This window comes from Hyla sarda, unplaced genomic scaffold (assembly GCF_029499605.1).
Source record: "Hyla sarda isolate aHylSar1 unplaced genomic scaffold, aHylSar1.hap1 scaffold_1614, whole genome shotgun sequence".
NCBI lineage: Eukaryota > Metazoa > Chordata > Amphibia > Anura > Hylidae > Hyla > Hyla sarda.
In genome coordinates this window covers 57,501-67,765 of record NW_026608251.1, presented here as the reverse complement: position 1 = coordinate 67,765, position 10,265 = coordinate 57,501, and the positions used below count along the sequence as shown (strand labels likewise).

At 51.2% G+C, this 10,265-nt stretch overlaps 1 protein-coding gene across 4 annotated transcripts in view; it reads left to right on the top strand.

Moving 5' to 3' along the window:
• Positions 1-1,970: 1,970 nt before the first annotated feature.
• LOC130310995 (zinc finger protein 665-like) overlaps positions 1,971-10,265 on the top strand; it is a 25,891-nt gene continuing 17,596 nt past the window's right edge. Inside the window, exons 1-9 of one of the 4 annotated variants that reach the window (XM_056552450.1) lie at positions 1,971-2,392; positions 6,041-6,220; positions 6,769-6,895; positions 6,989-7,080; positions 7,158-7,311; positions 9,604-9,689; positions 9,778-9,856; positions 9,977-10,116; positions 10,229-10,265. The exon at positions 10,229-10,265 is cut by the window's right edge and continues 72 nt beyond it. In XM_056552450.1, the coding sequence (XP_056408425.1) occupies positions 2,303-2,392; positions 6,041-6,220; positions 6,769-6,895; positions 6,989-7,080; positions 7,158-7,311; positions 9,604-9,689; positions 9,778-9,856; positions 9,977-10,116; positions 10,229-10,265 (985 nt within the window). In that variant the 5' untranslated portion in view covers positions 1,971-2,302. Of the gene's footprint in view, positions 2,393-6,040; positions 6,221-6,768; positions 6,896-6,988; positions 7,109-7,157; positions 7,663-9,603; positions 9,690-9,777; positions 9,857-9,976; positions 10,117-10,228 lie in introns of all 4 variants that reach the window. The other 3 variants (XM_056552449.1, XM_056552447.1, XM_056552451.1) reach the window with 3 other exon arrangements.

Genomic DNA, 10,265 nt, shown 5'->3' with positions numbered 1-10,265 from the left:
CAGGGGGCAGTATTGTAGAGGTCACAGTTACTAGAGGAGACCACAGGGGGCAGTATTGTAGAGGTCACAGTTACTAGAGGAGACCACAGGGGGCAGTATTGTAGAGGTCACAGTTACTAGTGGAGACCACAGGGGGCAGTATTGTAGAGATCACAGTTACTAAAGGAGACCACAGGGGGCAGTATTGTAGAGATCACAGTTACTAGAGGAGACCACAGGGGGCAGTATTGTAGAGGTCACAGTTACTAGTGGAGACCACAGGGGGCAGTATTGTAGAGATCACAGTTACTAGAGGAGACCACAGGGGGCAGTATTGTAGAGATCACAGTTACTAGAGGAGACCACAGGGGGCAGTATTGTAGAGATCACAGTTACTAGAGGAGACCACAGGGGGCAGTATTGTAGAGATCACAGTTACTAGAGGAGACCACAGGGGGCAGTATTGTAGAGATCACAGTTACTAGAGGAGACCACAGGGGGCAGTATTGTAGAGGTCACAGTTACTAGTGGAGACCATAGGGGGCAGTATTGTAGAGGTCACAGTTACTAGAGGAGACCACAGGGGGGCAGTATTGTAGAGATCACAGTTACTAGAGGAGACCACAGGGGGCAGTATTGTAGAGGTCACAGTTACTAGTGGAGACCATAGGGGGCAGTATTGTAGAGATCACAGTTACTAGAGGAGACCACAGGGGGCAGTATTGTAGAGATCACAGTTACTAGAGGAGACCACAGGGGGGCAGTATTGGAGAGATCACAGTTACTAGAGGAGACCACAGGGGGCAGTATTGTAGAGATCACAGTTACTAGAGGATACCACAGGGGGGCAGTATTGTAGAGATCACAGTTACTAGAGGAGACCACAGGGGGCAGTATTGTAGAGATCACAGTTACTAGAGGAGACCACAGGGGTCAGTATTGTAGAGGTCACAGTTACTAGTGGAGACCACAGGGGGCAGTATTGTAGAGGTCACAGTTACTAGAGGAGACCACAGGGGGCAGTATTGTAGAGATCACAGTTACTAGAGGAGACCACAGGGGGCAGTATTGCAGAGATCACAGTTACTAGAGGAGACCACAGGGGGCAGTATTGTAGAGATCACAGTTACTAGAGGAGACCACAGGGGGCAGTATTGTAGAGATCACAGTTACTAGAGGAGACCACAGGGGGCAGTATTGTAGAGATCACAGTTACTAGAGGAGACCACAGGGGGCAGTATTGTAGAGATCACAGTTACTAGAGGAGACCACAGGGGGCAGTATTGTAGAGGTCACAGTTACTAGAGGAGACCACAGGGGGCAGTATTGTAGAGATCACAGTTACTAGAGGAGACCACAGGGGGCAGTATTGTAGAGGTCACAGTTACTAGTGGAGACCACAGGGGGCAGTATTGTAGAGATCACTATTGTTATATGTTGTAGATGATGATTATTTCTCTGGATATAAATGTTTAGACAAAGAAAAGAATCCAGCACCTCCCCCTACTGAGCTCCGCCCCCATACTGATCACATGATTGTGACATCACACAGGTCCTTCCTCCTCTCCTCACACAGGTCACATGATTGTGACATCACACAGGTCCTTCCTCTCCTCACACAGGTCACATGATGGTGACATCACACAGGTCCTTCCTCCTCTCCTCACACAGGTCACATGATGGTGACATCACACAGGTCCTTCCTCCTCTCCTCACACAGGTCACATGATGGTGACATCACACAGGTCCTTCATCCTCTTCTCACACAGGTCACATGATTGTGACATCAATCAGGTCCTTCATCCTCTTCTCACACAGGTCACATGATGGTGACATCACACAGGTCCTTCATCCTCTTCTCACACAGGTCACATGATGGTGACATCACACAGGTCCTTCCTCCTCTCCTCACACAGGTCACATGATGGTGACATCACACAGGTCCTTCCTCCTCTCCTCACACAGGTCACATGATGATGACATCACACAGGTCCTTCCTCCTCTCCTCACACAGGTCACATGATGGTGACATCACACAGGTCCTGTGCTCTTCCTGATGCCTGCAGGTCCTGTGTGTGTTGGAGATTCCTTATTCTCTGGACCTTGTATACAGAGGAGATAGAGATATATATATGTGACAGTCACTGCTGAGCTGCGTTACATTGTGTTGGTGCAGTGTTAGCTCCGCCCCATATGACTGTATTACACATGTATGTCGGTGACTGCGGCTGTAGCGGTGTTGGCGGTTGTATTGTCCTCTATGGGATATAACCAGTGTTATCCGCCATTACTAATACACCCCAGTTGTCTCCTCTTCCCCTGAATGACCCCAAGGATGGAGAAGGACAGGAATGAGATGACTAAGAGAATATTACACTTCACCTTGGAGATCCTCCACCTGCTGACCGGAGAGGTGAGGTGACCCATCTACATTTCTATCATCTTTATTGTAGGAAAGGGGAATCCATAATAGGAAGAATCCAGTGTCCTGTATAACAGCTCCCAGACCTTCCAGGTGAAGGAAAGAACCAGAAAATGGGAGGATCAGTCCCAATATGATCAGTCAGGGATCATGGGAACCAATGGGCCAATAGGAATGTTATAGGAGCAATGAGAACGGGAAGTAGGCAGGTTATACCGAGGAGGAGAGGAGCAGGAGGATCAGACGGAGGAGGAGAGGAGCAGGAGGATCAGATGGAGAGGAGCAGGAGGATCAGATGGAGAGGAGCAGGAGGATCAGATGGAGAGGAGCAGGAGGATCAGATGGAGAGGAGCAGGAGGATCAGATGGAGTGGAGCAGGAGGATCAGATGGAGGAGGAGAGGAGGATCAGATGGAGGAAGAGAAGGAGGATCAGATGGAGGAAGAGAAGGAGGATCAGATGGAGGAGGAGATGGAGGAGGAGAAGGAGGATCAGATGGAGGAGGAGCAGGAGGATCAGATGGAGAGGAGCAGGAGGATCAGATGGAGAGGAGCAGGAGGATCAGATGGAGAGGAGCAGGAGGATCAGATGGAGAGGAGCAGGAGGATCAGATGGAGTGGAGCAGGAGGATCAGATGGAGAGGAGCAGGAGGATCAGATGGAGAGGAGCAGGAGGATCAGATGGAGAGGAGCAGGAGGAAGATCAGATGGAGAGGAGCAGGAGGAAGATCAGATGGAGAGGAGCAGGAGGATCAGATGGAGAGGAGCAGGAGGATCAGATGGAGGAGAGGAGCAGGAGGATGAGATGGAGGAGGAGGATGAGATGGAGAGGAGCAGGAGGATCAGATGGAGAGGAGCAGGAGGATCAGATGGAGAGGAGGATCAGATGAAGAGGAGCAGGAGGATCAGACGGAGAGGAGCAGTAGGATCAGATGGAGAGGAGCAGGAGGATCAGATGGAGAGGAGCAGGAGGATCAGATGGAGAGGAGCAGGAGGATCAGATGGAGAGGAGCAGGAGGATCAGATGGAGGAGGAGCAGGAGGATCAGATGGAGGAGGAGCAGGAGGATCAGATGGAGAGGAGCAGGAGGATTGGATGGATAGGATCAGATGGAGGAGGAGCAGGAAGATGAGATGGAGAGGAGCAGGAGGATGAAATGGAGAGGAGCAAGAGGATCAGATGGAGAGGAGAGGAGCAGGAGGATGATATGGAGGAGGAGCAGGAGGATGAGATGGAGGAGGAGCAGGAGGATCAGATGGAAGAAGAGCAGGAGGATCAGATGGAGAGGAGCAGGAGGATCAGATGGAAGAAGAGCAGGAGGAGCAGATGGAGATTAGCAGGAGGATCAGATGGAGAGGAGCAGGAGGATCAGATGGAGAGGAGCAGGAGGATCAGATGGAGGAGGAGCAGGAGGAGCGGATGGAGAGGAGCAGGAGGATCGGATGGAGGAGGAGAGGAGCAGGAGGATCAGATGGAGGAGGAGCAGGAGGATCGGATGGAGAGAAGCAGGAGGATCGGAAGGAGAGGAGCAGGAGGATCGGATGGAGAGGAGCAGGAGGATCGGATGGAGAGGAGCAGGAGGATCGGATGGAGAGGAGCAGGAGGATCGGATGGAGGAGGAGCAGGAGGATCGGATGGTGAGGAGCAGGAGGATCGGATGGAGAGGAGCAGGAGGATCGGGTGGAGAGGAGCAGGAGGAACAGATGGAGAGGAGCAGGAGGATCGGATGGAGGAGGAGCAGGAGGATCGGATGGAGGAGCAGGAGGATCAGATGGAGAGGAGCAGGAGGATGAGATGGAGAGGAGCAGGAGGATGAGATGGAGAGGAGCAGGAGGATGAGATGGAGAGGAGCAGGAGGATGAGATGGAGAGGAGGAGGAGGAAGATCAGATGGATAGGAGCAGGAGGATCAGATGGAGAGGAGCAGGAGGATCAGATGGAGAGGAGCAGGAGGATCAGATGGAGAGGAGCAGGAGGATCAGATGGAGAGGAGCAGGAGAATCAGATGGAGGAGAGGAGCAGGAGGATGAGATGGAGGAGGAGGATCAGACGGAGAGGAGCAGGAGGATCAAATGGAGAGGAGCAGTAGGATCAGATGGAGAGGAGCAGGAGGATCAGATGGAGAGGAGCAGGAGGATCAGATGGAGAGGAGCAGGAGGATCAGATGGAGGAGGAGCAGGAGGATCAGATGGAGGAGGAGAGGATCAGATGGAGGAGGAGCAGGAGGATTGGATGGATAGGATCAGATGGAGGAGGAGCAGGAAGATGAGATGGAGAGGAGCAGGAGGATGAGATGGAGAGGAGCAAGAGGATCAGATGGAGAGGAGAGGAGCAGGAGGATGATATGGAGGAGGAGCAGGAGGATGAGATGGAGGAGGAGCAGGAGGATCAGATGGAAGAAGAGCAGGAGGATCAGATGGAGAGGAGCAGGAGGATCAGATGGAAGAAGAGCAGGAGGAGCAGATGGAGATTAGCAGGAGGATCAGATGGAGAGGAGCAGGAGGATCAGATGGAGAGGAGCAGGAGGATCAGATGGAGAGGAGCAGGAGGATCAGATGGGGGAGGAGCGGATGGAGAGGAGCAGGAGGATCGGATGGAGGAGGAGAGGAGCAGGAGGATCAGATGGAGCAGAAGCAGGAGGATCGGATGGAGAGAAGCAGGAGGATCGGATGGAGAGGAGCAGGAGGATCGGATGGAGAGGAGCAGGAGGATCGGATGGAGAGGAGCAGGAGGATCGGATGGAGAGGAGCAGGAGGATCGGATGGAGGAGGAGCAGGAGGATCGGATGGAGAGGAGCAGGAGGATCGGATGGAGAGGAGCAGGAGGATCGGGTGGAGAGGAGCAGGAGGAACGGATGGAGAGGAGCAGGAGGATCGGATGGAGAGGAGAAGGAGGATCAGATGGAGGAGGAGAGGAGCAGGAGGATGAGATGGAGGAGGAGAGAAGCAGGAGGATCAGATGGAGGAGGAGAGGAGCAGGAGGATCAGATGGAGGAGGAGAGGAGCAGGAGGATCAGATGGAGGAGGAGGAGAGAAGCAGGAGGATCAGATGGAGGAGGAGGAGAGGAGCAGGAGGATCAGATGGAGAGGAGCAGGAGGATCAGATGGAGGAGGAGGAGAGAAGCAGGAGGATCAGATGGAGGAGGAGGAGAGGAGCAGGAGGATCAGATGGAGAGGAGCAGGAGGATCAGATGGAGGAGGAGCAGGAGGATCAGATGGAGGAGGAGCAGGAGGATCAGATGGAGGAGGAGAGGAGCAGGAGGATCAGATGGAGGAGGAGGAGAGGAGCAGGAGGATCAGATGGAGGAGGAGAGGAGCAGGAGGATCAGATGGAGGAGAGGAGCAGGAGGATCAGATGGAGGAGGAGCAGGAGGATCAGATGGAGGAGTGTGGTCTGGAGGACATTTCCATTAGATGACATCTATATGACACTATAACATGGAGGCATCTACTACATCTAGAGGAGAGAAGGTTTCTACCCCAACATAGAAGGGATTCTTTCCTGTAAGAGCAGTGAGATTATGGAGAAGTGTAATAGTCCCGAGGGGCCGGGATGTCTTTCCTGAGTCTTGTTATATTACAAGTTATTGGAGGAGGTTTCTGGTTGTTGCTCCAGGGATTTAGTGTCTCTCTCCATACACAGGATTACACCATAGTGAAGAAGACATCGGGGGAGTGTGTGGCCCCCAGCAGCCATCTCCATGAGTCAGGAGGACAGAGCAGGGCCCGGGGCCCCATCACGGAGCCTCCACCTCACTCACTGCTACATGAGGAGAAGATCCTAGAACTCATCCACAGGATCACTGAGCTGCTTACTAGAGAGGTGACCCTGCTGGACATTATACAGTAATGGAGGGGTCTGGTGATGATTAGAGAGGTGACCCTGCTGGGACATTATACAGTAATGGAGGGGTCTGGTGATGATTAGAGAGGTGACCCTGCTGGGACATTATACAGTAATGGAGGGGTCTGGTGATGATTAGAGAGGTGACCCTGCTGGGACATTATACAGTAATGGAGGGGTCTGGTGATAGAGAGGTGACACTGCTGGACATTATACAGTAATGGAGGGGTCTGGTGATGATTAGAGAGGTGACCCTGCTGGGACATTATACAGTAATGGAGGGGTCTGGTGATGACTGGAGAGGTGACACTGCTGGGACATTATACAGTAATGGAGGGGTCTGGTGATGATTAGAGAGGTGACACTGCTGGACATTATACAGTAATGGAGGGGTCTGGTGATGATTAGAGAGGTGACACTGCTGGGACATTATACAGTAATGGAGGGGTCTGGTGATGATTAGAGAGGTGACCCTGCTGGGACATGTAATGGAGGGGTCTGGTGATGACGGTATCATTGTGTGTCAGGTTCCTATAAGGTGTCAGGATGTGGCGGTCTATTTCTCCATGGAGGAGTGGGAGTATGTAGAAGGACACAAGGATCTGTACCAGCACATAGTCATGATGGAGGATCACCGGCCCCTCACATCACAAGGTAAGAAGAGACATATAGATATCACTCTCACTACCTAGTAACATAGAAATCTATCCAGCACTGATGTATTCATTCCCTGTGTGTTCCCTACAGATGGAGTCATTGATATAAATCCACCCGAGAGGTGTCCCCGCCCTCTGTATTCCCAGGACTGTCCAAAGAGAAATGTCCCTGAAAACCATCTGGTAGATGAACCTAAAGTCTCTCCAAAATGTAAAGTAATTGAACCCAACATCATTTACATTTATTCTTGTGTATTTAGGATGAAGATCTGATGGATATTAAGGTTGAGGTTGTAGATAAAGAAGAGGAGACGGGTGTCATGGCTGATCATCGGTGTAAGGAGGAGGAAACGGGTGTCATGGCCGATCATCAGTGTAAGGAGGAGGAGACGGCAGTCATGGCCGATCATCAGTGTAAGGAGGAGGAAATGGGTGTCATGGCCGCTTATCAGTGTAAGGAGGAGGAGACTGGTGTCATGGCCGATCATCAGTGCAAGGAGGAGCAGACGGGTGTCATGGCCAATCATCAGTGTAAGGAGGAGGAGACGGGTGTCATGGCCGATCATCATTGTAAGGAGGAGGAGACGGGTGTCATGGCCGATCATCAGTGTAAGGAGGAGGAGACAGGTGTCATGGCCGATCATCAGTGTAAGGAGGAGGAGACGGGTGTCATGGCCGATCATCAGTGTAAGGAGGAGGAGACTGGTGTCATGGCCGATCATCAGTGTAAGGAGGAGGAGACTGGTGTCATGGCCGCTTATCAGTGTAAGGAGGAGGAGACTGGTGTCATGGCCGATCATCAGTGTAAGGAGGAGGAGACGGGTGTCATGCCCGATCATCAGTGTAAGGAGGAGGAGACTGGTGTCATGTCCGATCATCAGTGTAAGGAGGAGGAGACTGGTGTCATGGCCGATCATCAGTGGAAGGAGGAGGAGACGGGTGTCATGGCCGATCATCAGTGGAAGGAGGAGGAAACGGGTGTCATGGCCGATCATCAGTGGAAGGAGGAGGAGACGGGTGTCATGGCCGATCATCAGTGTAAGGAGGAGGAGACGGGTGTCATGGCCGATCAGCAGTGTAAGGAGGAGGAGACGGGTGTCATGGCCGATCAGCAGTGTAAGGAGGAGGAGACGGGTGTCATGGCTGATCATCAGTGTAAGGAGGAGGAGACTTTCTATTGTTAAAAAAAAAAGTGGAACATTTAATCTCCTGACATTTTCGATTCCTGTGGTCTGTAGGCAGCACACTAATGGGTTAAAGTATTCTCATTGGCCCCGGACAGAAGGTGTAAACTAGGAGTAAACAGATAAAACACAATAATTCCCAACACCTGGTGACCTGTTATAAATATCCAAGAAACCACCAGGAGACGGAATGTATGCAGCAATAGAAGTTTATTGGGTGGGATAATATTGTGCCGCCTACAGACTCCAGGAAATGACAATTTCAGTAAATTCTCCTTCCTGGTCGTCCTCCGGCAGCTCATGAATGGGACATTCAAAGCAATGAAAGCTCCTTGGAGAACTCTAATGCCAAAGGCCAAGATGTCTCCTCTGTAGTGTCTGATAAAGGTGGATGATGACCACGTGGAAGTCTAACAGTCTAACACATCTGCTCCAGAGTATCCAATAGCATCTCTCTGCCCATGAGGAGCCTCCATGTGGTAGAATGTGTCCTGACAGCCCACCAGATAGAAGACCCCCATAGAGTATCTAATAGCATCTCTCTGCCCATGAGGAGCCTCCATGTGGTAGAATGTGTCCTGACAGCCCACCAGATAGAAGACCCCCATAGAGTATCCAATAGCATCTCTCTGCCCATGAGGAGCCTCCATGTGGTAGAATGTATCCTGACAGCCCACCACATAGAAGACCCCCATAGAGTATCCAATAGCATCTCTCTGCCCATGAGGAGCCTCCATGTGGTAGAATGTGTCCTGACAGCCCACCAGATAGAAGACCCCCATAGAGTATCCAATAGCATCTCTCTGCCCATGAGGAGCCTACATGTGGTAGAATGTGTCCTGACAGCCCACCAGATAGAAGACCCCCATAGAGTATCCAATAGCATCTCTCTGCCCATGAGGAGCCTCCATGTGGTAGAATGTGTCCTGACAGCCCACCAGATAGAAGACCCCCATAGAGTATCCAATAGCATCTCTGCCCATGAGGAGCCTCCATGTGGTAGAATGTGTCCTGACAGCCCACCAGATAGAAGACCCCCATAGAGGAGCCCGTTCTGATGACCTCCTTATTCCATCTCACCAGTAATCACTGTCCCAGCATAAAATATATATAATGGATCCCGACCAACCAAACCAGGAGAACTGGAGGTGGAGAACTTACCAAGAAGACATATGGGGGGGGGGACGTAAGACTTAACCCCTTCCTGCCTGTAGAGACCAGGAGACCTCCAGAGTATAGAGATCTGACCCCACAACCTTCATGTCCGAGAAGAGAAGGAAATACGTCTTCTGTGATTTCTTTGGCTATTTATACCCGGTCACCAGGGGTTGTCTATTTGGATAATTCTGTGGTTTATTTTACATTTACTCCTTGGTTACACCCTTCTATATGGGGCCAAAGAGAGGGGCCCCTTCATGTGCTGCCATAGGACCACCAGGGGTCCTGTGCTGAGGGTCACCTACATACTACACCCATCATCTCATCACATACAATGGATTTCATCACTGTGTGTTCTCTACAGATGCCATCAGAAATCCACCCGAGAGGTGTCCCCGCCCTCTGTATTCCCAGGACTGTCCGGAGGGAAATGTCCCAGAGAAGCATCAGGTAGATGAGGCTAAAGTCTCCCTAAAATAAGACCATAAGGTATTTGAAGCCGAGTTAATTTGCCTTTGTATTTTTCTTGTCTGTTTAGGGTGAAGATCTGATGGATATTAAGGTTGAGGTTATAGATGATGGTGAAGAGGAAACGGATTTCAGGGCCAATCAGCAGCGTAAGGAGGGGGAGACTTTCATTGGTTGATAATAAGGACACCTGTTTTGAGGGTCTCCTAGATCCATCATCTGATCATCACATGGAAATAAACTAATCATTCCCTGTGTGTTCCCTACAGATGGATATAGAGGAGGTGATGTATTCATTCCCTGTGTGTTCCCTACAGATGGAGTCATGGATAGAAATCCACCCGAGAGGTGTCCCCGCCCTCTGTATTCCCAGGACTGTCCAGAGGGAAATGTCCCAGAGAAGCATCAGGTAGATGAGGCTGATCCTATATCTCTATAGGGGGGTCCTGTAGTCATAGATTTTGGGGGTCTCTGTTGCTCCTCCTGTCTGCTGTAGTGAATTGTTCTATATGTCACATCAGGGGGGAGATCTGACTAATAATGAAGTGGAGGATGAAG